Here is a 25,939-nt window from a genome sequence, read left to right as displayed (position 1 = left end):
ACAAATTACCTTTGGAAACGTAATGTCGAATTCTCAACATAATTTCAAATTCCGAAAACATCGGGAACTTCATGGAGCCCAACCCTTAATTTAGGATCAGTGCATCGAGTAATTCATATCAGCACTTGCCAAAATCGCCAAAATTTGGGCTACAAGGTTGGAAGGGTTAGCCCCATGTTGGTGTGCTGAGGGGTTCCAGTCAATGATTATAAATAATCAAAGGTGCCCCAACGTAACGACAAAAAATGAAAATTGAAAACTTCGAATGACTGACCTCTTGATAAGCTGGTCATTTGTAGGATCGTGTTGCTGTAGTCCTGTACAGGTTTGTGAGATTTCTTCAAATCGATGAGGCTTACTTATAATAAAGAAAATGGGATGGGTGTTGACTCAAAATAACTAGTCAAAAAATTATTCAAGTGGTAAAAGACAACATTTATTCTGAAAGTGATTTGGTTATGGAAGTGAATGAAAACAATCAAGTGATTTAACTCAACGAAAAAAATTTTAGTTACTAAGGTGTGTGAATTCATACAGAGGTTGCGTCGACAAGAGAATTTATATTCAAATACAGCGAAGCTGCAGAAGTGGTAAAATTTAATCGTTTTCGCTCTTCAGTAAACGTGTATTGTATTAATATAAAATGGTAAAATTAATCGATACCAAGAACATCTTTGCTGAACGATTTTTATATCTAGATTGTCGTTTGTAAATTTTTATCTCTCTTTCTAGATTAATAAAGGTTTTACATTAACATGCAAAATTACAACTGAACTTAGTCCGCGGAAGCACACACTATTCGGACTATCAATTAGTGAATTAACAATTAAGGTTTGAGAATTACTCTCGAAACGTGCAGTAGCACATGGACGATAACCCTGTCCACAAGAGTCCCATGGACGTGCTTCCGCTGAACAGAACATGTATGTTTATACTATTTGCAACAAAATCTGTAATAAATTATAATTTAGAAAGATAATGCTATGTGGCCGAGCTGAAGGTTGGAGAATCGTTCTCGAAATACCCGAAAGATATTTCTTGCAGCTAGGCACTAATCCTAGTATTTAGTCTTATATTGCAGTTCTCGGAAAAAAATGGGGTCTACTAAAATGGCGGCTAGAAAAGCTCGCCATCAACTCTATTTCCAATTTTAAATTGATATTAGCGTTATATATATAGTTATAGATATAGTTTTCTCTAGCATAATTACATCAATATAGAGCCTGAATTAACTTATAAGTTATCGTAAGATTATACGAAAAAAAATTGAAAGTGTTTTCCAACTTATAGAACACCTCAAGATAAATATCCTAAATATTTTGTGATTATTCGATTATTAAATCTGATATGTTTTCAGCGGCTTGCCGCCGCGCTGTCGCTTTTCTATAGAAGTTAATGTGTATTCCCCGATATAATAGACACCTATCTTTTATAGTTTTACATATGTTTCAATGTCTTATTTATTATTTGAAAATAAACAGTCCTTAAGAAATTCTATAACTTATATTGCTATATATATATAAGCACGTACACAAAAATTGTTCTAAAAAACTTCATCAGATAAATATGTAAGATTGGTTTTATTCAGATCTTCATGTTGTCATCAAATTAGTCGCCGAATCTCAGCTGCTGGGTTGATTGTGTTTCATGGTTACCGTTTCGACATCCATTTCTGAAAATAATGCAAATTTTGTTTTCTCATTATTCGATGCAATTCAAAGCTGTCATATTGATAATAAATCGGAATACACCTCCGAGATAAAATTTTTCCATAACATCAAACCCGATTTTCAAATCATTTATAAGATAAATACTTATAATGAATTATCTTTTGTAATTATTTTGTCTATCACATTTAAATTTATCTTTTGTTAAGGTAAACAAACGGCCTTAGGCTGGTAGTAAGCCAGCTCTCTAATTTTTCATTTTCATACGCAGGTTCCAAGTTCACATAAAAAATAAAATATTATTGTCCAATTCGAATTTCGAATTACAAATTCAGATTCGCCATTAACAATTAAAAAGCCCTCAGGTACATGGAAATATGACCATTTCTTTTTTATTTTGAACCATTACAATGGGTACAGCATTACAAATTTTGGAATTCTGAATTTGGATTCGTTATCAGTGACCCAAAAAACTTCCTACTAATTTCTACCAAAATTCGAATATTTTTAGACTTTTCTTCCACTCCAATGAAAAATGGTTGGGGTTTATTCTCGAGGCATTGAAACGTGGAGATCTAGTAAAAACTGAGCTTTTCATTTTCGGGGTGATCACAACTTTTTTTTTTTACTCTGAACAGAGAGAAGCGGGGAGTTAAAAAACAAACTGAAATAAAGTAAACAGACAAACCGAAACCCGCCGCATGCTCTTATCGTTTTTCGACACACCTTCGCACACGAGAACCTAACGAGCATGTTATGGGGGACGAGTGATGAGCACAGTGAGGCCGCTGCAGTGAGTTCTCGGTTGTGTAGGTGGCCTCGGGTTTTCCCTAGCATTCTCTAATTGCGACGATTTAGAACAATTAAAGTCCAGTTACGAGCCGGCGGGTTGAGAGCACGTTGCGGGTTTGGAGGAATACACACAAAGCTCGCCTTTCTCATCCAAGCGGTGGTAGGTACGGCACGTTTCTGGCGGACGGCTCACCTCTTTGCAATTTTACATTATTTTGTTTAATTTTTTTTGACCAAGCTTTCTACGTTTTTACGTCCGTCTCGTTCGCGTATATTTTTCTCTACCTGCTCGGTGAAATTTTTTACGACTTAGCATTCTTTTGTACCTGCTGTACCATACACAACAATTATCCCCGGCTTTTGCGACGCGTCTGGACGTGCTTCGAAACGAAAACTCGTTACACTTTTGTCCAGGTACAGGTTATAATAAGGCGGCGGACGCGCTCTGCGAAAATTACCCGACTTTGAGCTCAGTGTTACACAAATTGTTGACGACCGTAATTTTTACACAAAATTTTGTCACCGTATATTGATATCGAATGAACCGGAGAACGACGGGCAGCGGGAGATTAATGCTTAATTTTTCATTATAAAAATCAACCGATATCGTTCTTCGCCTCATTTATTAATTTGATCCTGTTAATAAAATGCTAACAGTTTACAAGACGTTTTTGGTCTCTCTATACTTTCCTAATTAATTTGATTAAAGTACAGTCGTGCCTGCATCTCGGATCTCAATTTTAGGATAAATAATCGAAGTTGTGATCGACGAAAATCAACGTATGTTTAATTTTCGTGAAAAGAGGATAGACGAAAATAATGAGAGCACGTTTGAAACTCGAATTCAACTAGAATACCCGCATATTTTTCTTCTTTCTCCATTTTAACGATCATATTAAGTTAAAAGTAATAACAGTAGGACGAGAAACAAAATCATATTGTTGCCAAATATGAATAAGACTATATATATGTACTGCAAATAGATTTATCAAAGCTGTTAATGTTTTTAATAGCCTACCTGATAACCTAAAAATACTATCAATTGATACTAGGGTTGAAATAAAAATTTTGAAATTCTGTTTCTGCGATTGACTGAAATACTTGAAGCTTTGGTTCATGATCTTGTTTCGGTTTTTCTTTCTTTTTTTTCTAATATCGATCATAGGAATTAGTAATCAACATATCTCCTAATAATTGAAAATATTTAAAAATTGTTATATAGTAAATTAAAGTACTCGAGTTTAAGTATTTTACTTTACTAATGTAAGATTTTCTGGTTAATAAATATCAATATCAATATCAGAATAGAATTTCGATACGTTTCAAGTTACAGAAATTACAAGGTTCACTTTGAACTTGCATTCAACATATCATCCACGCAATATTCGCACTTATTTCCTAATCACGATATTAATCCTGGGAGTAGATTTTTTCACACACCTGTAAACGCTGTTCCAGCAATTCCTGCGAGTTCTCCTTTCTGCTAGTTCACGGTAGATTAATTTCCTTTCGAAATGAGCCATCCTGAAGGTACCCATAGTTATACCTCACCAGCTATCGCTGATCCTAGATACCAGGTCGAGAGGGTCGATGTGGTCTGAAACGATTAAACGGAGTGACTATGTCGGTTTTATTTCCTTTCATTACAGCGCTGAACTCGTAATGCAAGATAGATCCTATCAAATTCCGCATGTCGTACATCGTTATCATATTTCTTACATGCAACGCGACTCAGAGCTGAATCGAAATCGAAGATTTAAATGAACAGGGAACAACTGCAGTGATGACTTTGAAATGGAATAGAAAAAAAAAATATTTCTAACGTTTTACAAATGTTACAGATCTTTTTTTATATGGTTGAAAAAGAAATTGGCTTTAAACTCAGTTTTTGTGAGAAAAAGAGAAAGATAGAGTAGTGAGAAAAAAAATAATTCTACTCGAGTTCGAGAACAAGTATGAATTTTTATTTTGTACATTTCAGATACTATCTCATTTCAAAATATATTCAGGTTAGACTAATTTCTCGAGCTGTATTCTCATCCACAAGGTTTCGTTAACCTGTAAAACGATTTTTCTTCTAACACTCGTAAAAATAACAAGAGACTAGCCAATTAGTTTTACTTTTTGCAACACCGAGGCGTTGAATTCTGAGGCCTTTTCAACCAATGTTTAGTTCTCCGCATTGAGCAAATCGATCGAAGTTGCGTACCGACGTTGTTTAAAAATAAAAAGCTGAATAGCCCGCTGCTGCTTCACTCACGTCAAGTAGAACATGATAGATGAGCCAGTCTTCGGCCCATCAACTATGCGAACCGAAATGACCACTTTTTGCTGCGAAATACGTATAAGCACATAATTGCACCGGCAAACCAACATCCGCGCGATTTTACGGGGTTCTCAGTTTTTCGCCGTCGTTGTGTTTATAATTACAAGCCTTAATTGAACGCGTTAATTAATTATCCTCTTTACGGTCAATATAACAAATTGCATGTCACTCAAATTTTAATCATCTTTGAGAAATATTCGATAATTTAGAAAAAGGGTATCGTTCTCTTTTCTATCACTTTGTGTGAATTGAATTTTGGAAATCCCGGTTCTTCTTATCACGTATAAAAAACAATTCAAAACGGAAAAAAAGGAACTGTACTCAATATTTATCGTTCATCACTTAGAAACAGCGGTAGAGCGGGTTGAAAAAAAGAAATTCAATTCAATTCAATTCCCTTTTACATAGATTTTCACTTACTGATGAATGGACTGTCCATTCGCGAGGAGAAAGGCTGTGGAGAGTTTCCCGCTTTTCCAATCACATCCGCCATTTCAGAAGTACAGAGCACGTTTGCATTTCGTTGCACCACGCTGGGTTGTTTTAATCCAGTGAGTGTGTTAGTCGATTCGTTTTGATGCGAGATTTCTTCTAAAATGATGGAAGGAGCAGGTGAGTGAACACCGCTGGATGAACCTCTGTCCGCAATCTCCATTAGCCGCATTCGTTCTTGCCGCATGGTTTCTCGCATTTCGATAAGCTGAAAGAAGTTCAAACGCGTTGTGAGTATAGAATATATATATATAGAGAGAGGAGACTTTGATCAATTGATTGATGATGGGACAAAAAGTGGGGTAAAAGGAACAGCGGCAATAGATAAGAAAGGACGAAAAAAATGTGGTCAAACGTGTCATCTGTTTCTCCTTCAACGTGCCTCTTAGAGACGAGAAGATAACAGAGAAATAAGACGTTCCCCACTTGGGTATTTAAATTTATTTCTAGCAAAGGAACAATGCTGTCTCAAAGAATGGCAAAAACTACAAACCCTCTCTGCAGCTTCTTGTTGTTTCGCTTTAATCTCCCTCTGGAGGTCCGATATTCGATTGTTTATAGTGCAAAATTTTTCGCCCGTATAATCCGAAAGCACCTCGGTTTCGAAGGTTGGATAGTAAACCTGGTCCTCCGAATTTTGGCATGATTGTGAGCTCACCACGACGCGGGGGATGTTATTGCGTGACTAGGAAGAAGAAAATTCATGAGAGTTTTTTGAATTTCAATACGTTTTTCGTACTCATGAACTGTCAGACAATTTTCTCATTTCAATACGAATCATTTGTATCGAGAATTTGAATATGTCGAATCAATGAATTGAGTTTTCAATTATATGAACTACTGCAATCGACTTAAATATCCGTTGACTCAAAAAAAAAGTTATTCACTGTAACAAAATATTTTTTTCAAATCTCTTTTTTGATTTTAAAGCGATAATATGTTCAAAGCAAACAAAATTTCGTTTCATTTCTCACAGTGCAATAGAAAACAGCTTTTTTCGTTCAAAATAAATAAGGTTTTTTCAAATGAATTTATTTGATTTGAAAAAATATTTTTTATATTCAACATATTAGGTTGTGCTTCAAAACAAATACTTTTTGACAACAATGACAAAATTTGATGGATCTCGAGAAATTTTATTGAAGTCAAAGAAACTTTTATCTGAATATTTGAAAGCGAAATTTCACAAGAATCGTTTCAACTTTGAAAGTAAATGCGATACTGACTTTTGACCAGCACTGATCCATGTCGGTGTCGGAAGTTGTCCAAAACCCAACATGACGATGATCAGGAGACTGCATCAAGACGTTTTGGCCCAGTTTCTGCAAAGATAAAACAATGCTGAGTGAACTTAGATTTTTGGGTAACCGGTGAATAAATATTGGAAAGCATTTGCTGCTGAACCGCAAGTTTCAACGTACGCTGAGCATGCTGTTGAGTTTTTCCATGCCGTTATTTAGGCAGTCGCGTTCCTTCCTAAGGTGATCGGCCTCATTTCGAAGAGTTTCAAGGCGCTGGACGCTGATCTCAGCATTGAAAATCGTCTCCGAAAGTTTCTGCGACATCCTGAAGGTTGTCCTAACATTTTCGTCGACATTGAGGATCATCACGTTGGTGAAGGTCGGTTCTAAGAATGTCGCCATTGCAGGCCTCAGACTGGTCTGGCCCTCTACATAGCTGATGAAATCTGCGACTCGTTTTACTGCCAAACTTTGAAGGTGGATAAAGTACTTCATCTCTCTGTCAGCTCGCACGTAATCCCCGCAGTCCATAACCACGGTTCCCTTGTCCCATTCCTTCGTGCGAATGGATTCCTCCTCTTTCTTCGACGCTTCTTCAGCCTCAGCATGCAGCTTTTTCACCTCTGCTACCAGCACCTCATTTCGCGCCTTTAGATCGTCGAATTCGCCCTTTACGAGGTCAGCGCTGGTCCTCAAGGAGCCGATTTCTTCCTTAGCTTCATCAAGATCCTCTTCAACCACTGCTAACTTTTCTCTAAGGGCGTCACAGTCCCTGGAATTCAGCTTCAGCCGCTCCTCGAGCTCATCATTTCTCGTTCTTCGATCTGTGAGCTCAATCTTCAACGTCTCGTTTGCTGATACCAGTTTTTTGTACTCAGTTTTGAGCGCCTCACGTTCGGTTTTCAGTTTTCTCAACTCAGTATCGAGCTGTTGAATTCTGATCTCAACAGAATCGTTCGACTTCAGTCCGTGCATGTCTTTTTTAAGCTGTTCATTATCGTCTTCCAGTATTACCAGTTTTTTCTTCAGCCTCATTTCGTTCTCCGCAATGCCCTTGAGCTCATCGACCTCCATTAGTAGCTGCTGATTCTTTTCCACCAGCCGAACAAGTTCGTTTCTGAACTCGGTAGTTTGCGCTCGAAATTCCTCCAATTTTACCTCGAGCTCATTTTTCTCACACCTTAGACGACCGTTCTCCACTCTCAAGCTCTCGGATTCTTTGATGACACTTTCCTTGGTCGATCTTTCGACCGCGAGCTCCCTCTCAAGCCTGACTGTCGAACCCAGATTTTTTATCAACGGGTCCATCGAGAGCTCCTTCAGTTTAACCAGCTCCCCTTCAAGTGCTCTTATTTTCTTTCCGAGAGGCTTAGAGTCGCCGCTAGCTTCACCGATTCTGCCTGTCTTTTCATCTTCGACGTTTCCACAGCCGGAAACAAGATTTTTCTTTTCAGCCAACGCGATTCTCAGCTTTGTCCTGACGCCTTCGATCTCAGACTTTCTAGCTTTGTCCCGCTGCTCGTTTTCTTCCAAAATTCTTGCTATCTGTTCGTTCCGGTCCGAAATGATGTTTCGCATCTGTTCAATATCTTCGATAAGCGCATCGCGTTCAATTTCGAGGCTAAGTACCTCGGATTTGACTCGATTCAGCTCATTTCTGACGGCCTCCGCACCTCTGGCGATGAAATCCGCCTCCTCGATGCGTTCCTGGAGTTCTCCAATTCGTTGCTCGAGCTGTTCACGCTCCTCATTAACCCTCTGCAGCTCCCCCTTGTCGAATTCAATATCAGCCAACTCCCCTGCCTTAATTTCGTACGCGGTTTTAGCGCCAAGAAGTTCGTTTCTCAGAGCGTTAATCGATGCCTCCCGATCGTCGAGCTCGATCCGTTTAATATTCAGCTCGTCCTCGAGTTCCCCGAGCCGTTTAACGAGCTGGGAATCGTTCTCCAATTCTTTGTTCCTCCGCTCGAGTTCCTTGACGCGAAAACCGAGACGTTCTATGGTCTCCAGGTAGCCGGAGCAGCCGGTCTCGGTGGCCGATTCGAGGGCGGCAGTCAGCCTTCGGTTATCGGCGCGGAGCCAGATGTTTTCGACGATCGATTGGTCGAGCGTCTCCTTCACCCTTGTGGCCTCCCTCAGGAGGTCGACAACAGTGACGCAGCCCCTGGTAGCAACGTCGGAAATAAACCGTTCGACGATCTTGTCGCCATTCAAGATCTCCCTCAGCTTCGAACGCAGCCGACCCAACGCCGAACAGGACGAGTCCTCTTCCGCCTCCCTGACGCGTGTCTTCAAGTATTCGATTTCTTCGCTAAGCCTCCGCCTCTCCTCCGCCCCCGCTGCCCTCACCCGCGCCATCTTGTCCTTCAGCCGCTTCGCCCCCGAGCAGGTGATGGCTTCCTCGGCTTCGACGAGCGCTACCCTCAGTCGCCTGATCTCCTCCCCCAGTCGATCCTCGGACAATCTTAATCTTCCTATCTCTTCTCTCTGACGAACAACCACCGGGTCCAGCTTCAGGGTTTCGTCGACGTTCCCGCCGAGGCTCTGCAGAGCCGATTTCAACCGCATCACTTTGCTCTCGAGCGCCAAACGCTCGTCCTGCCAATCGGTCACCTGCCGCATCAGCAAATTTAGCCGCCCCAGCGTCGCCGATGCCGCTATTGCCACCGCCTGACTGCTCGTCATCGTTAAATCAGGGTGCAGTCCGCACTCACCGGACATTCTTTGGATCCTAGATTTTTCTTTCGCTTCAACTTTAGACGACGGGACGCGCTTTGTACTGATCAAGATGTTTCCTCTTCTTTGATTTCGGTCGGGCTTCACTCAATAGTTCCATTTAACGGGTTTGTTATAGCATAGACGCTGTTCGCTTAAAATTTTGATGATTATTCACTGTTCAAATAATATCCTGGTTTTTGGTGAACGGAGAATTTTGATCTTTTTTTTGGTTACGGTTATGAAACGTCCAAGTTTGCCATGTTGGTTTTGTGGTCGAGGGATTGAAACAAAGGATAATGCGAGGTGAGAAAAGAGTAACAAAAATTCAACAAGACTTCAACCTATAAAACAACAGTGATAAAAATCTAGGATTTGGCACATAATAAAAATATGATTATGATAAATTGACAAGTCGGTAATGGAACGATACTGAAAATGATATGATAAACCAAAAACAAGAATTATCCAACATCTCTACTGTCCATGCGAAGCTAAAAACCAAAGAAATACCAACTACTAACCTGTAAGCACGAGAAACGGGATGATGGCGGGTCGCACATGTCAATGCGGATGCACTGACCCACCGAAAATGACGGGAGGTGATCCTCCGAACGAAGGATCCTGCGGGTGTAGCTACAATCCGCTGGGAGAGGGCGGGAGGGATGCGGAAATAACGGACCTATCTTACGCCCTGCGGAAACTGACCTCGATGAAATGCCAGATGAAGAAATGGAGGATGGAACGTCTGCAGCTTGAGAGTGAGGCGAGGGCTTTGAAGCAGGTGCTGCAGGCCCACGGTGGGCTGATGTTTCTAATTTCATAAATCGGGCGAGGTCTTGAATAACTCCTAGAGAAAATGCCAGGATTTTATTCCCGCGCTTGCAGGTCTTAACGACGACATCGTGAGGCCTGATCCACTGCTTGCTCATCTTCGAGAGGAGAATGCCAGGCTGGAAAACGAAAACGAAGAACTTCAGGACAAGGTTAAAGGACTCGAGGACACCATAACCGAGTACGAGTATGTCGAGTCACCGTGCGAACTGGTCAGCAAACTTCGCGAAAAGATGAGGAACATGAAGGAGGCTCATGCTGGTGAAAAACGAAGGTAGGTTACATGCGAGGCATTTTAATGAAAAGTTTTTGGATTAGATTAAGCTTCGTAATTTCGAGCTACAAGTCAGGAAAGCTCGGAAACGATAAGTGATTTTAGAAATAAACTAAGATCTTGGGTATCCAATTACTTGTCCAAAAATCAGAATCACGAATCAGTAAGAAAATTTTCAAGCTGAAAGGTACGACGTCTTTCTTCTTCTATAGATTGAGAGAGTTAATTTCCGGGCTGAAGATCCGGCTCCAGGAGGCGGAGGCCGAGTCATCTTGTGCAGCATTGAATCGTCTGCGAGCAAAGCTTCGCGAGCTAACTGAAGGCGGACAGGAGGCAGACCAACGGGTTTCGAAAGTGGTTCAGCGTTCGATAGAAACGTTGGTCGAGCTGACGGATAACGTTGATGACCTAAAGGCGGAGATCGAGAGACTTCGTGCGGAGATCAAGCGTCTAAAGGACCTGCTGGACGCCTGTGAAGAGCGGCGAAGAACGGCGACTGATGTCGCTGTCGAAACAACCCTCCCGGAGGTGAAACCACCAGAAAAACCGCTGGTGGAAATGGACGTTTCAGATCTACTCAACAGGATCAAGGAGCTCGAAGCACTCATAGCTCAGCTGAGGAAGCAGCTCGTGGACAAGGATGCCGCCATCAATGACCTCCAAAACAAACTGTTCAACGTCACATCGGACAATAAGAGACTCAGCACTGACCTAGATCAAATGATGGTCAGCTACAGAGCCGTCATGGACGAGGTAAAAGCTATGAAGGATGAGCTCAAAAAGAGGGACGTGAAGGTGAGACGAATTTGTGCTTTGACTAGCGTTTAACGGTGACTAGTGGTTAGTATAAAGCCAACCTTGAACTTTTATAGGTTTCGGATCTCTTGCGTGAGCTCCAAGCGTCGGCGATCGATATGCTGGGATTGAACAGGCTGCAGAGTGAGATTGAATCGGTCAAGCCACAATTGTACAACCTTGAACTGGAGAGAGAACAGCTGTTGTCAGAGCTCGGTAAGGTTCAGGGAGTAGTTTCGGAGAGGAACGATCAGATAATTAAGATCCTGGAGGAAAGAGACAAGCATGCTCGAGCTCTGGGCAAAGTCGCGAGCACGATACAGGAAACGGCCGAACGGGAGGAGGCGCTGAAACGCGAGATTGATCGGCTGAAGGATCGAATAGCTGAGCTTGAGAAGGAGATAGCTGAGCTTAAGAAAAAGGTGGCTGAGCTCGCGGCGGAGAACGAAAAAATTCCTGGACTTGAGAAAAAAATTAAGGAGCTCGAAGACGAGCTAGCGAAGCTCAGAGGCGATCTTGCCGCTGCTAACACGAAGATGAACGACCTTGAGAAAGAAATAGCCGATCTGAAGGCAGAAAAAGATGAATTAGCAAGAGAGCTAGCAAAGGCAAAGGAGCAGGTGGAGAAGCTGAAAGAGGAGCTTGCTGCTGAGAGATCTGCAAAAGAAGCGGCCATGAAAGAACTCGAGGTCTGTAGAGCTGAGAACGAGAAACTGAGAGGAGACAACGAGCGAATGAGCAACGAACTCAACGCGGCAAAGGGCGAAATTGAAAGACTGAAAAATGAGCTTGACAAGGTGAAGGGCGAGTTGGATAAATCGAGAGCCGAAAACAGTGAGCTCAAGGACCTGCTCGCTGCAGCTAAGGCGGAAATCGACAAGCTCAGAAGCGAGGTCGAGGGGTGCAAAGCTGAGAATGCCAAGCTTAAAGGTGAGATTGTGCGATTAAATGAGGAAGTACAAAAGTTGAAGGCAGAGAATAGCGAGCTCAAGAAAGAGAGAGACACGCTGCAGGCTGAAGTGGAAAAGCTGAAAGAAAAGATCGACGGAATGCAAGGTGAAATTGATAAGCTGAAGAACGATCTGGCCGCATCTAAAAGCGAGATGGAAAAGCTCAAGAATGATTTGGACGCTTTGAAATCGGAGAACGAGAAGCTCAAGAACAGTTTACGCGAAGCCGAGGCGAAGATAAAGGCATTGGAAGCGGAGAACTCAGATCTTGCTAATAAATTAGCCGATCTGAAGATCAAGATAGAAAATCTTGAAAAACAGCTTGCAGATGAAAAAGCCGCGAAAGAAGCGGCGCTAAAGGAATTGGCAGCGTTAAAGTCGGACCTCAAAGCGTTACTCGGAGAGATGGACAAGCTCAAAGCCGAGCGGGACAAACTGAAAGGGGAAGTGGATGACCTGACGAAGCGGATGGCAGACTTGACCAATGAGCTAAATCAGCTGAAATCAAAGTGTGCTGCCCTCGCGGCAGAGAACGAGAAGTTGAAAGCAGAAGTCAACGGTCTTAAAACAGAGAATGAGAGGCTGAAGAACGACCTGGAGAAGGTCAAGGCTGACCTTGAGGCAGCGAAATCAGAGAACGCGAAGTTAAAAGCGGAAAATGAGAAGCTGAAGAAAGATTTGATTGATGCTGAGGCAAAGGTCAAGGCGCTCGAGGATAAGGTCAAGGCGCTCGAAGACAAGGTGAAGACGCTCGAAGACAAGGTGAAAACACTTGAAGACAAGGTCAAGGCATGTGAGGACGAAAAGGCGAAGCTTCGTCAGGAGATCGAGGGGCTCAAAAGTCAGATTGACAAACTCAACAGTGAGCTCGCAGCAGAGAAAGCGGCGAAAGAGGCGGCTTTGAAAGAACTGGCAGCGACCAAGGCCGAGCTAGCTGCGCTCAGAACAGAGCTGGACAAAGTGAGAGCCGAGAACGCGAGACTGAATGGTGAGCTCGAAAAGTTGAAGTCGGAGAATGAGAAGATGAAGGGGGAGCTTGACCGACTCAAAGCGGAAAACGCGAAGCTACAAGGTGACCTGGACGCCCTAAGGGCGGAGAATTCGAAGCTCAAAGGAGATCTGGATAAATTGAATTCCGAACTGAGCGCGTTGCGAGCTGAGAACGATAAGTTGAAGGCCGAAAATTCGAAATTGAAGGATGATTTGGCGGCCGCAAAAGAGGAAGCTGCGCGTCTCAAGAGTGATCTGGAAAAACTAAAATCCGAGAATGACGCCCTGAGAGCTGAGAACGACAAGGTGAAGGGAGAACTTGAGGGGCTCAAAGCAGAGCTTAACAAACTACGCGGGGATTTAGACGCCATGAAGGACGAGAATGCGAGGCTCAGGTCTGAGGTTGACAAACTAAAAAGCGATAATGAGAATCTAAAGAACGAGCTTGCGAAGGCCAACGCCGAGTTGGAAAATTCTAAGAAAGCAGTTGACAAACCAAAAGGTTGCAAGCTATTTACCAATCAAAATTATACTCACGCGTTTATCTCATTGTTCGCTGATCGAAACCCTCCGATGTTTCAGCTGCTGTGGCTGCCACTACTGGTCCTCTTCCTGAGAAAGTTCGTCGATCTATTCCAATGGAAGGTAACAATGTAGAGAAAGTATAATACAGATGGTCGTTATTTTGGTACTCACGTTAAGACCGCGAATCTGTTTCAGTCCCACCCACTGCTGCCAAGCCTGCAGTGAAGAAGGAACCGCCCCGAATGCCCTCAAAAACTCCAAAAGTTGAACGGCGAGCTTCGGTTGCAAAGAGAGACCAAGGATCCCAAGGCGAGGGCTGCGGTGATTACGTAAGCGCGAATGAACAGCTCAGGAAGAACATAAACAATCAAGACAGAGGTAAGAATGACGATTTTGTTGAGAATAAGAAGTGAAAATTCATGTAGAACGAAATTGTCTGGGTTGAAACTGACCAGAGAAAAATTTGGAGCCGAGTGATCGACTGGAGTGACAAAGTTTCATTCACAACGGTTGAAAAGCCATGTTCATTTTACTCACGTGTTAACTAATCAGCTGTTCAGCGGATACGAAACTTCGTGAAGTACGTGCTGGGAGAGAGAGAATCACCTCCGGAGATGGCTGACTCACAAACTCACCGTATGTCATCAGTGATGAGGAACAAATTTGCGGAAGACATAATGGAGTTGCTTAAGGAGTCGCAGTATCTCTCAGAGAGTATATTCAACGCTGAGGCGGACGTTCAGCGGCTTCTGAAGATCCTCGAAGAGCTAGAAAAGTTGAGAAATGAGAACGCTGCGCTCAGAGACAAACTCGAAGTGAGTATTACCGAGTTCAAAAACTCACCAATCACCATTTTCATCCGTTTCACTTTATCCTCAGGAGGTAGCGGAGGAGCCCGTAGGCTTCGGGGACGCTTTCGACGCCGAATCGTGGCTGAAGGTGAGAAACATCTTCTTGTGCATCTTCCTCATAATCCTCTGCCAAATTTCCGAGTTGATATTTCCAGACGCTGACATTGACCGAGCTCGCCGAGCTCCACGACAGGATCTGCCTCGTGACGTCGAGCATGGTTAAGCAGGACATAAACCCGGAGGACTACGTTGACGACTCTACTTCACCCGACGGAGTCTGCAAGCCCTGTTCAGGTCTGCAGGACGCGGACGATGAGATGATCGGCGGGGACTACGAAGCTCTGAATAAGAGGATAGCAGCGCTTCAAATGCAGATTAACGAGAAGCAGAACGAGGCAGCAGCCAAGGTTCAAGAGATGCGGAAGGCCATGTGGCGAGAGCAGGACCAGCTGATACGCCTATCGGAGGAGATGAATGCCCAGAAAAGGAACAACCTGACGATGAAGATGAAGATCGGTGGTGAGCTCGATCCTTTCGGGGTTCCCGAAGGAGTCGCCGTCCTTTGCGGTGAGAGTCGGAGCTCTGGGGAGCGTGACGATTATCCGGGGACGAAATGGAACCCGCGATTCTCTGCCATCGGAGAGAAAGATGATGGAAAGTGGAAATCTGGCTGCGTTAGGTCGAAGAGAAAAAGCTCTCTCCAAGCTCCGGCACCTTGCGCTCTTCCTGTTAAACACGCAGACGTCCCGTGCTGTCAGAAACTCTGCTGTCCGTCTACCCTAAATCCGAAAACTCTTTTCCCGAAGAAGAGGAAGCAGGATGATGACGATAATATGCAGGAGGTCGCGGTTCTTTGTGGGGAAAATCGACGGGCCACGAATACTTATGATAGATAATTTTCAATCCGATTTAGCGTGTAGGATAAATTGAGAAATTAATAGAAATAGAAGCATCAAAAATCAAAGACAAAAAAATTGAAAAATTGTATTGAACGAGTAATTGAATAAAATGTAAATTAATAACTAATTTACGCCTCTATATCGTGTCCAAAATTTTTTTTAAAAGCTTCTCAAATATGCACGCAGGTACGTCGTTTTTCAAACAGAAAATTCGTAATCTAGTTGAAATTTTGAGTTACTTTGTTTGCAGTTGTAAAAATAAATAAAGCTATCAGTGAAATTCTACAACTGGGCAACAACAGCGAAAGTAAGATTGCAGGTTTCGTTTTGTTTTTTTTTAATGCTGTTTTATTATACCGTGAACCGCCCGCGAGCGAAATGCAGCTTAAAAAAAACGGGGAGTGACAAACGAAAAATCGAGGACAGACATAGAGGAAGAAAATACGAATGCGAATGGCGGTCGGATTTGGATTTCTAGGCATGCATACATCGGTATGAGGGGGCAGGTTTACACTAAAATCGGAAGCTTAAAATAGACTATGGTGGTAATCCGGTGGCGTTGCAGAACATGCAGCAAATGCGCCAGCGAGCATTTTGGTCCACACCGCGAATGGTATTAAATGTATACACATGGATTACATACACACATATCTATATATATGCGTGTTTATATATATATATATATATTGTATATATGTAAACACAATGCGTGTTATCCGGTTGATTTCGTGCGGTATTTGAATTTTCCATGGTTAAATTCGTAAAAGCTCCCCGCAGCGTCCGGAACGATGTTCTGCCACCGATTAAATGGACGAACGAATGCTCTTCGTGCTGGTCAGTATTGTCCCTGTGCTTCTACGTATTTTCAAATATCGTTCTACACGTTCGTGCGTACGGATATGCATATATTGTCCAAACAAATTGATCGCTCACCAATTATAACCGTAAATGTCACATGTATCTGGATAGGTGATATTATCTCTGACCACCTAATATCCATACATTGTATACGAGAAATTTGCGAAAAGTCACCGAGCCAGGTTTAACAGAGTAATCGGTGAATTTTTCGTTGCTCGATTTTCACGTTATTCGATCAATTCTATGAGCTAAATATAAGCGATTAATTTAAGAACCGATTTAACGAATGATTAATTGAAATTGCATACTCTTTTCGTTCTTTTTTTACTTGCACTTTTTTTTTTTTTATTTGCTTCCGTTTATTCAATTTTCGAACCAATGATCGTTGCATTGTCACACGATGATCTGAGTTCTGTGAAGAAAAAGAGGATTTTAAGTCAGATGAAATTCATCCACCGTTAGGAATGCAATTAAGCTTTTTGATCGATGTACCTGAGATATTGTGCAATAAGTTTGGTTAAGAAAGTAGCCGTTCTTTAGAAGGAGCTTGTACCTCGTTAAAATGGATTGTGATGCAGAAAAGTATTCTTTCTCAAGTAAATTCTATAGTATAATTATACACCACGTTCCAATATTCTCAACTACAGCTAACTATTCTTTCCTTTTACGTACTCGGAGTCCAGCTGCATCGTTATACTCACTTGCAAAGCTTTACATTGCAGATAAGTTTATGAGTTTCTCGAAGAGGATAGAGGAAGCGATTCTGTCACTTTACTTTCACTCAAATTATAATTGCTATTTTTCACTTTATTTAAGTAATGTTAATTTTCACTTAGAGGGAATGAAAATGCGGTAAAACAAAATGAGATGAAATTTTGAGAGTACTAAATTTGATATCAATCAATACTGAAAATTCAATGCGTTGTGTAATGTGTATTCAGAAAAAGACAATCTTCGAGTGCAAATATTTTTCTCCGTTATTAAAATATCAAAAATCTCATGTGGGTATTGTTTGTATTATTTTTCTTCTTTCCCATCGGCTTACCAGAGTTTCCTAGTTCAGGGTTGAAAGCATAATTAATCCAAACAGGATCATTCCAGCTCCCTGTATTTATTTTGCGTTTGCTTTTAATTTATTTATTTTTACTGATTTCTTTCGAGGGAAATTATTTCCGATCCGTTTTTAGTTGGAAAATTTTTGGTAAAACATATTAGCGCTTCACGCTTCGATATTCCTGTAGTAAAATATTTTCTCAACTTATCTATTTTTTGGTAATTGTTGAAGAATGTATTATCCTAAGCCTTGACTGTGAGATTGTTTCTAATATTTTCTCGTTGCAGCAACAAATGAAATTGTGTTTTTTGTATACTGTTTGTTAACACAGTTTGGTTGAAAATTTACTGACCATATTCAAATCGCTTCTTCCTATCAATGTTTCATTGAATTTTAATGTTTTTGTCATTTTTCTGACAGCTTCAATTTTCCTTTGTCTCGAATATGAATGCATAATTGTAATTACATAATCACGAGATTGCATTACCGCTCAATCACGGAATTGCGCGAGTAGCAAGATTCGAAACTAAAAAACCGCGCTCGTTTGAGGTCGGAAAATTGTTAAATTTTCAAGTGTGGGAGTGTAAAGACTGCAGAATAACCAAAATATGCCAAATTAAAAATTGCATGATAAGTAAAACGTAAATTGGAAGGTTAGAAAAATCGCGAGCTAGTCAAAATTGCATAATCCTAAAGGCGCAAGATTACAGAACAACTAAATTGCAATACAGCGGATCATCGAAGAATAAAAAAAAAAAATGTAAAAACTTGAAAATCGCACACAATCAAAGGACTGTCTCAAATTTTACAACTGAAATAGACAAATTACGAGGAAATATGTATATTTATTTAAAAATTTGCAAAATCTGTATACCTAAGACGTGAAAATTGAACCACGCCCTCAATTATGTACGACATAAATATTTCATCTACGCTATTTTGACACTCACGTACGTGTTTGTATACATATATAATACACATTATATTTAACGCTGTGATTTAATCGTTTTAATTTGAAATGACGCGGCGCGTCGCGACGTCACAAGATTAATTATATCAAGCCCCAAAAACCCGACTAGATTCACCCTCGCATTATAAGCGTGGTCGGATGTGTGCGCACACACGTGTGTGTATATTAGTTTTACCTGAACGAGGAAAAGCAGCGGCGGCAGGTCGTAAAAGTTAAATATGTTCGACGCGTGCATCCAGCTGCAGCCTGCGCAACGATGAAATGTGTTCATTTGGATTCATAATTTCTGCCCGATATCCGCCTCCGTTCCAGCGACGTGTCGCGATTGGTAATCCGTTGAAATACGATTTGCAATGTCCTGCAGTGATAAACTAACTCTCGCAACAGCGAAAAATCGGGACCCGGGGAAGAAAAAAAAGTTAAATTTATATTTTTCATCGAGTTTATGATCAATTTTTGCGGTTTATATTGGGCAAAAATAATATTAAAAGTAAAATAATGCCTGAAATACATTTTTTCACACTGATTGGATTGATCTTGAAAATCATTGTTTTTCGTTTTTTATCATTTTTGCAGGAGAAAAAGATAAGAGGCTGAAAATTGAAAAATACAGTTTAAAGCTTACAAAACGAAAAAATAAATTAAAAATAGGTATTCCAATTTAAGCGATACGAAAATTTGTAAAGTGTCAATCAAAAATATGAATACGGTATGATTCGAAGTGTTGTAAATACTTTTCCATCAACTTAAAACTAAAAATTACACTGCTGATGCGGAAAGAAAAAATAACGAGGAACAAAAGAAGCAAAAGAAAAAAAAAAAAAAAAGGAAAAATAAGAATGAATCAAAGCCTGGGTCGCAATCGTGACACGTGATCAGCATTTTCGTTGCATAATTTCGTCGTTCCCACGATATAGAAAACGAGCGTGTGTGTAACGAGATGGAGAATCTGATTTAAAACTGATCCGGAAACGAGAGGTGGTAATTTTTCTCCCTTTTTCCATGAAACACACGCTTCATATGCGTATACATGATATACGCGAAGGAAGTAAAGGAGGGGGATTTGCGGTGCAAGATTATTATTCGTGACAAACGTAAATGGAAAATAACGTAATGGATCACATACACGTCGAAGGCGTTGCGACGAAACCGAAAGGAATTATTTCCTGCGATATTATCCGTATGCGTTTGTCTGTATTTTTTTTATTCGCGTGTCGTGAAATGATTGAGGATTTTCCGGAAGAGATCCACGATAATGATGCTCACGGTGTATAAAAACTGACGCCTACGCGGCACGCCTTCAACCTACACTTTTTTCACTGTAAGAAATATCTGCGCCCACGACGAGATCGACGGTTTATTGAAGCGCGATTTGTTGAGTCAAGTGCGAAAATAATTACGGTGTCTAAGATACGTTTTATCGTTATTGTGTATCTACGAGTAAGGATTATTCTGTGCTTTAATGCCTGAGGGGCCAATTTTCACGGCTTAGGTATAAAGATTTTGCAAATTTTGAAATAAATATATTTCCTCGTAATTTGTCTATTTTAGTTGTGAAATTTGAAAGAGTTTTGTGGTTGTGCGCGAATTTAAAGTTTTTACATTTTTTTTTTTTGATTCTTCTATCGTCCGATATTTTACAATTTAGTTGTTGTGTAATAATTTTGCGCTTTTAGGATTATACTATTTTGGCTTGCTTGCGATTTTTATAACCTTCTAATTTACTTTCTACTGATTTTGTACCGACTTTAAACTTCCACATTTGAAAATTCAACAATTTTCCGACCTCAAACGCTCTCAGTTTTTTAGTTTCGAATCTTGCTACTCGCGCAATTCAGTGATTGAGCGGTAATGCAATCTTGCGATTACGTAACAACAATTATGCATTTATATTCGAGACAAAGGAAAATTGAAGCTGTGAGAAAATTAACAAAAACATCAAGATTCAATGAAACATTGATAGACAGAAGCGGTTTGAAATCGTCAGTAAAATTGCAGACAAACTGTGTTAGTAAACGGTATGCAAAAAGTGCAATTTCATTTGTTGCTGCAATGATAAAACATTAGAAACAATCTCACAGTCAAGGCTTAGGATAATTCATTCTTCAAAAATTACCCAAAAACAGATCGAAATTCGATAACTCTGATCAATGACGAAAATTGACCCCAAGAGCTAAGAAAATATTTCACTGCAGGAATATCGAAGCGTAAAGGCAAATATATTTTACCAAAAATTTTTCAACGACGAACGGATCTGAAATAATTTCCCCCGAAAGAAATTTAAAAAAAAATAAATAAATTAAATTCAAAGCAAACGTAAAATAAATACAGGGAGCAGGAATGATCCTGTTTGGATTAATCATCCTTTCAACCCTGAGCTGGGAAACTCAGGTAAGTTGACAGCAGTAATTAATTAATCAGTCGACCCATGATTTCTCTAAAATTTTCATCACAGTTATTTACTAACTTGTTTAATTATCATTATTGTTGCTGGTTTTTTTCCGCTGCCATAATCATTCCTGCGATACACGCACAGGGGATATTCTACCACATTCAAGATTGCGAGATTGAGGCAATCGACGAAGAATGGTTCGACGTTGATGCAAGCTCTTGTGAGCTGGAGCTTTTGAACGATACGTTTAACGCCCTGAAACTGGATTTAAGTGTTATCAAGGACTTTCCAGAGGATACGTATGTGAGTGAAATTTATTTTGGATTCACTGAAAGGATTAGTCCAATTAATTGAGATTGCTAACAGCTTTTTAACTTCCTTAAATTCGTCATAAAAATAAAAACAACATTAACGCGTAACGTTTTGATTATTCGTTTACGCAATCCTAATACTAATAATTTTCTGATTATTTTCATCCATTTAACAAAACGCCACGAACGGAATAAAAAAAAAAAAATATCCGAGAAAAATTAAATAATAATTGTTTTTCCATCGTTTCTCAATTTTTTTGTACTCAAACATCGTGTGATTTAATTCATCTTCTTCTTCATCCTTCGGGCTCAGGGAGAATTTGACGCGTTCTTACGTAGAGCTGGAAATTACAAAACTAGCGCAGGTATTTACGTTAAAGAAGATATCTGCAGTTTTGTCAACGAGGAAGTAATGTTAGGGGATTTCTTTAAAACCATTGGTATAACCGAGAATAATTGCCCCCCGAAAAAGGTGAGTATATGATATTTATTATTTTAAGATTTTTATAGAGACGTAATAAGATTTATAATAAATAAAAACCTTATACTCTAATTCGCATGCGAATTCAAATTCAAGTTCGAAAAAATTATTCAAGATTCATATCCAATTCAGAATCGAAACACTGATATTAAAACACATATTAAATTACCAATTCGAATACCGATAATTCGGTCAAAAAAAAAATAAAAATATTAAAAATTAAATAAATTTTTGTCTGCAGGGTATTTTTACAATGGAAAAATCGTGGTACCCGTCAAGAAAATTATTGCCGAAGACGGTGGATGGAATGGAGTACAAGACGATGTTCGCCATTACTATAAACGAAAAGCGTGTATTGATTCTCGCGGTTTACACTGACGTAGCTTCGTCGGAATGGGAAACTGATGACGATGCCGACAATTAGGTCAGAGATCAAAGCCACGTTCTAACAAGAAAAAATAAAAATATTGACTCAAAACGCTTTTATTTGAGTAAAGAGACACTTTTTGGATGATTTTGAGATGTTTTGGACATGTTTGAGAAATCGAGTATTTTTTATTTTCATAATTTCCCTTTTTATCGCAATGAGAGAATAATTCTACAAAATGTATAGCGGCTATAGATTTGACAGAAAATTTCACCCCCCCCCCTTTTTATACACTCGACAATTAGTGCATGTCGAGAAAATCGTGAAGAACGAAAAATCAATATTGTAAACCATAGTGCGCAAAAAACCGAACGGGTTAACCAATCGATGATACGTACGGTAATGAAAGAAAATTTTACTACGCTCCCAATGTGACAAATTTAAATATTATCATGCATCGTGTAAAAAATTGTAGCAGAAATTCTGTATTTTGCAATGATTTCGTTTTTATACAATTTTGCTGTTATTTTTACCTCGTTAATCAATTGTATGATAATTTGTGCTTCATTCTATTTATTTTTTTCATCCGTTCGTCATTCTGTAGTTAATATATAAATACGTGTAAGAAATAATATGAAAATAAAAATTAATCGAGCATCGAACAGTCTAAGAACATCATTGCAGATTGAAGGTGAAAAAAAAAAACGATGTAAAATATCTTGTAAGCGAGAACGAAATAATGGTGAGCCGAAATTTTTTTTTTATAACACGCGTAATTGCAGAACTCATGACTTATTCGCCATTGGGTATACATAACCCCTGTAACGAAATATCCACTATAATATACGATTAAAGGGATGACAGAGAAAGTGGCGAAGGTTTGGAGTTGGGGGGTTGGATTTGGAGGGGTGGAGGGATGGTTAAAACTTCCTCGATTTGTAATATCGGCGTTCCTCTCTCTCTCTCTCTCTCACTCTGTCTCTCCGTTTCTCTCACACACATTATTTCACATCGAACGAACAAACGAACAAACAAACCGTTCCGTTTCCCCGGTGGAATTTGGCGCGGTAGTTATCACGGATCGTTCCAAAACGGAAGAGGAGAGAGGCAACGAGTGAGAGAAAGAGAGGGGAGAGAGAGAGAGAGAGAGAGAGAGAGAGAGAGAGAGAGAGAGAGAGAGAGAGAGAGAGAGAGAGAGAGAGAGAGAGAGAGAGAGAGAGAAGGAGAAGAGCAGAAACTGTTCAGGGATTTCTGTCCCCAGTTTCTCCCACACGAGAGGCTTACATGGGATTGGTATATAGTGCTTACACATGCGCATGGGAAACGTGTAAATGTGCGCAAGTATGCTGTAGGCACCGTAACGTAAAATTATTCGAAAATACGAGCCACGAAATCTCGAGGGGGACTTTTTGGTAGCCGAGGAACAAGAGGATCGCCTGCAGGTTGTACACCGTTTGGCCATTGAAAAGGAGAATGGTGGATATTGGATGAAGGGTGAGGAGGAAAAAAAACTGGAACGTTGATAATAGAATAGGAGGAATAAACGAGAAAGAAAAAGAGAGGTGGGGGGGGGGGGGGAGGGAGAAACGGAACTCTGATTTTCCGAATGGAACAAAACGATCAACAAGAATTTCCGGTATAACAACAATAATAACAATACTGATGACAATAATAATGATAATAATAATAATGATAACAATAATAATCATTGCTGCGGCACGTTTCTTACCGTTAAGTTGGAGATAAATATAATAAAGAAGCGATGAAGAGAAATGTGGGAAGGGGGGGAGAAAAAAATTAAGGAATTCCGAGGCGAAAAAGGTTGCGAAAATTCCTACCCCAGATTGGCGAGATCGAATTTCGAGCTTTGATTGCTAATTCGTACGTATAAAGAGAAGAATTAGAGGAACAAAAACGGATTGATGAACGAATTTACGAACGAAAACTGAGGTTCGAAAATTGTTTTAAACACGAAGAAAAAAATTGGATAAATTGAGTTGGACGGAAGGTCTTGAACTTTTTTTTTTTTTCAACGTAACTGTTTTATGGTGAACAAGATTAAAAACGAACGGAACAATAATGATTAGAAATTGAGTATTGTGAAATAAGATAAATAAGAGTGAAAAAAAGAAATATGCGACTTTTATTGCTATCAAGAAGCTGGTTCGTTAAGTCAGGGGTGAGATAAATATGTATAAGAGAAGTGAAAATGACGGAGAGGGATCTGGGAGAAAGATGAAAGTGGAATGAATTTATATATAGATATAATATGTACATTGGCAGGTGGAATATAACGAACGAAGTGAAGAGACAAGAGATAAAGAGAAATCTTCAACGAATAATGAAAATCCGTCGCACGATTCTCGCTCTTCTCGTTTCGCAACGTATGTATATATTATATATATTATTATATTATATATATTTATATATATTATTATTATATTATATATATATAATGCAGAGAGTACAATTAAGCCTCCGTCCCCTCTTAAATATATCAAAAGTAAGCCGGGAAGAGGGTTGAAAAGGTATTTAAGGGGTAACACTACTCTGGAAACCTAAGAAATGCACCATTGTAAACATTTTTTTTTAATATATATAACCGAAGAAAAGGTAATAAGATAACAATATTTGAGAAATTCATTATGAATATAGTTAAGTACGATACAAAAAAATTTTGTCTTCAGCAAATATTAAAAAATGACGACACTGGAGCAACTGTAACTGGTGAAAATTTGAATTTGGAAACGAAACAAAAAAATGAAAAATCACTCAATCCACGTAATAGCAGCTACAGAAATTCGTAAGGGATTTTTGATAAGCTAATTTAAACATTATTTATTAACGAACAAGTTGCCTTTCTTTTGGTAAAAAATTCAAGATTTTCTTCCAAATACTCCTCAATCACACAATTTTTACGATTGCGATGTTTTCAAAAACGTGTTCGACTCTGGAAGAAAAAGAAAAAAAAAAAAAAAATTGGAACAGAACAATCAATTCTTTAAACAACGGCGTCAAGTTGAGTATTAAAAAGTAACGATAAATCGATCGCAGAAAAACATTTGAAGCTGAACAGAAACTTTTTCCAAATCGCTAAACGGAATAAAGGAAGAAAAAAAATTTAATAATCTTGTTAAAAATTTAGAGAGTCAATGACGTGAATAAAAAAATCGCTTCGCGAACTGTGAACGATTAAAGATTGTTAAAAAAAAACTACGAAGAGCAACAGAATTAATTCTTTCAACGCTACGTAAGGTAAAAAATAACGATACAAAATATCACGTCGGTGGTGAAAAAACGGAAGGTACTGATTTTCAAATATCGCAATAAAGTATATCTTGATACAAAATTTGAGTCGACGATAAAAAAGCATCATCGTCCCGAGATGCTGCGTTTCATAATATTATTATTATCCTCGTAGGTATAAGAAGACAGAGAGAAAATGTAAAATAAAGTGGGCAAAAAGAATGAAGAGAGAAAGAAATAGAGTAAAAAGAGAAAAAAAAACACACACACACACACACTCAGACTTCAACATCCGCGGTAGGATATTCCCTCGATTGTATATAAAATAGGACCTGGGATCTCTCACTTGCGTCAATTTGTTTTTGTATTAATAAAACATCGCCGAGCTGTAGACGGAATACGGGTATATAAGTTCCGTATAAGCTTATACTGTCCTAAGTACGCACCGACATCAGGGTGAATTTTAGGAGGGAGGTTGGAAAAAGGGTCTCTTAAGAGAGGCGAGGATCGCTGAAGAATGATGAAAAGAACGAGAAAAAGAAGGAGGAGGAAGAAAAAAAAAACAAACACGCAAAAGCTAGATAGTAAATCGAAGCGGAAGAACGCGTGAGGCCAGCGGAAATGAAAGAAATGGTTTCCTTCCTTCGTCTTCGTGAATTCAAAAAAAAAAAATTTCATATATTATTATTATTATTATTATTTATTTTTAATCGTTCGTTGTTTTGGATTTGACAATTAAAATTTCTCCCTGATATTCTATATTTGCCGGTGTTATATTCGAAAGAGCAGCAAGAAGATTGTTTCAATGGATTATCAGGCAAAAAAGAATTATCAACGATGAAGAAAAAAAAAAAAGAAAATTCTCAAATTCTTCGTATCAATTTTTTTTCGAAAAAATTTAATCAATCA

General features: G+C 39.5%; 3 protein-coding genes across 6 annotated transcripts in view; 2 read left to right on the top strand and 1 right to left on the bottom strand.

Annotated features, from left to right (window-relative positions):
* Nucleotides 1-413: 413 nt before the first annotated feature.
* Nucleotides 414-25,939, bottom strand: part of LOC107226720 (golgin subfamily A member 4-like) — a 43,551-nt gene continuing 18,025 nt past the window's right edge. The window contains exons 3-13 of the mRNA XM_046745934.1: nucleotides 14,445-15,178; nucleotides 14,139-14,368; nucleotides 13,773-13,948; nucleotides 13,614-13,706; nucleotides 9,758-10,186; nucleotides 6,699-9,387; nucleotides 6,504-6,599; nucleotides 5,771-5,962; nucleotides 5,206-5,485; nucleotides 3,900-4,056; nucleotides 414-1,672 (exon numbers count right to left, since the gene is read on the bottom strand). Of these exons, the coding sequence (XP_046601890.1) occupies nucleotides 4,007-4,056; nucleotides 5,206-5,485; nucleotides 5,771-5,962; nucleotides 6,504-6,599; nucleotides 6,699-9,239 (3,159 nt within the window). The 5' untranslated portion in view covers nucleotides 9,240-9,387; nucleotides 9,758-10,186; nucleotides 13,614-13,706; ... (1 more) ...; nucleotides 14,139-14,368; nucleotides 14,445-15,178 and the 3' untranslated portion in view covers nucleotides 414-1,672; nucleotides 3,900-4,006. The remainder of the gene's footprint in view (nucleotides 1,673-3,899; nucleotides 4,057-5,205; nucleotides 5,486-5,770; nucleotides 5,963-6,503; nucleotides 6,600-6,698; nucleotides 9,388-9,757; nucleotides 10,187-13,613; nucleotides 13,707-13,772; nucleotides 13,949-14,138; nucleotides 14,369-14,444; nucleotides 15,179-25,939) is intronic.
* On the top strand, nucleotides 10,310-15,348 carry LOC107226719 (flagellar attachment zone protein 1-like). The gene is made up of 8 exons (XM_046745350.1): nucleotides 10,310-10,341; nucleotides 10,554-11,136; nucleotides 11,214-13,578; nucleotides 13,659-13,721; nucleotides 13,797-13,979; nucleotides 14,250-14,416; nucleotides 14,481-14,540; nucleotides 14,608-15,348. Exons 1-8 carry the CDS (start codon nucleotides 10,310-10,312, stop codon nucleotides 15,346-15,348), a joined length of 4,194 nt encoding a protein of 1,397 aa, XP_046601306.1.
* Nucleotides 19,537-24,843, top strand: LOC107226721. 4 transcript variants are annotated; one of them, XR_006905486.1, is made up of 6 exons: nucleotides 19,537-19,725; nucleotides 20,429-20,624; nucleotides 20,770-20,928; nucleotides 21,250-21,408; nucleotides 21,659-23,278; nucleotides 24,068-24,843. XR_006905486.1 is itself a non-coding variant. In XM_015667625.2 (5 exons), the coding sequence occupies exons 2-5, from the start codon at nucleotides 20,574-20,576 to the stop codon at nucleotides 21,839-21,841; spliced, it is 552 nt and encodes a 183-aa protein (XP_015523111.1). In that variant the 5' UTR covers nucleotides 19,537-19,725; nucleotides 20,565-20,573; the 3' UTR covers nucleotides 21,842-24,843. The 4 variants fall into 4 exon arrangements, 3 of the variants coding, with proteins under 3 accessions (XP_015523111.1, XP_046601893.1, XP_046601894.1); XM_015667625.2 differs by having other exon boundaries at nucleotides 20,565-20,624; nucleotides 21,659-24,843; XM_046745937.1 differs by having other exon boundaries at nucleotides 21,659-24,843.

Source organism: Neodiprion lecontei, chromosome 7 (genome assembly GCF_021901455.1).
Source record: "Neodiprion lecontei isolate iyNeoLeco1 chromosome 7, iyNeoLeco1.1, whole genome shotgun sequence".
In the NCBI taxonomy this organism is placed as follows: Eukaryota; Metazoa; Arthropoda; class Insecta; order Hymenoptera; family Diprionidae; genus Neodiprion; species Neodiprion lecontei.
This window is presented reverse-complemented; position numbering and strand designations above follow the sequence as displayed.

Bases quoted from the DNA above. Each gene is read 5' to 3' on its own strand.
- LOC107226719 (XM_046745350.1), top strand. From the start codon at position 10,310: ATGAAGGAGGCTCATGCTGGTGAAAAACGAAG. The intron at 11,137-11,213 runs GTGAGACGAATT...GAACTTTTATAG, and splicing joins TCAAAAAGAGGGACGTGAAG to GTTTCGGATCTCTTGCGTGA. The intron at 14,541-14,607 runs GTGAGAAACATC...TGATATTTCCAG, and splicing joins ACGCCGAATCGTGGCTGAAG to ACGCTGACATTGACCGAGCT.
- LOC107226721 (XM_015667625.2), top strand. From the start codon at position 20,574: ATGATCCTGTTTGGATTAATCATCCTTTCAACCCTGAGCTGGGAAACT. The intron at 20,625-20,769 runs GTAAGTTGACAG...ATACACGCACAG, and splicing joins CCCTGAGCTGGGAAACTCAG to GGGATATTCTACCACATTCA. The intron at 20,929-21,249 runs GTGAGTGAAATT...CTTCGGGCTCAG, and splicing joins ACTTTCCAGAGGATACGTAT to GGAGAATTTGACGCGTTCTT.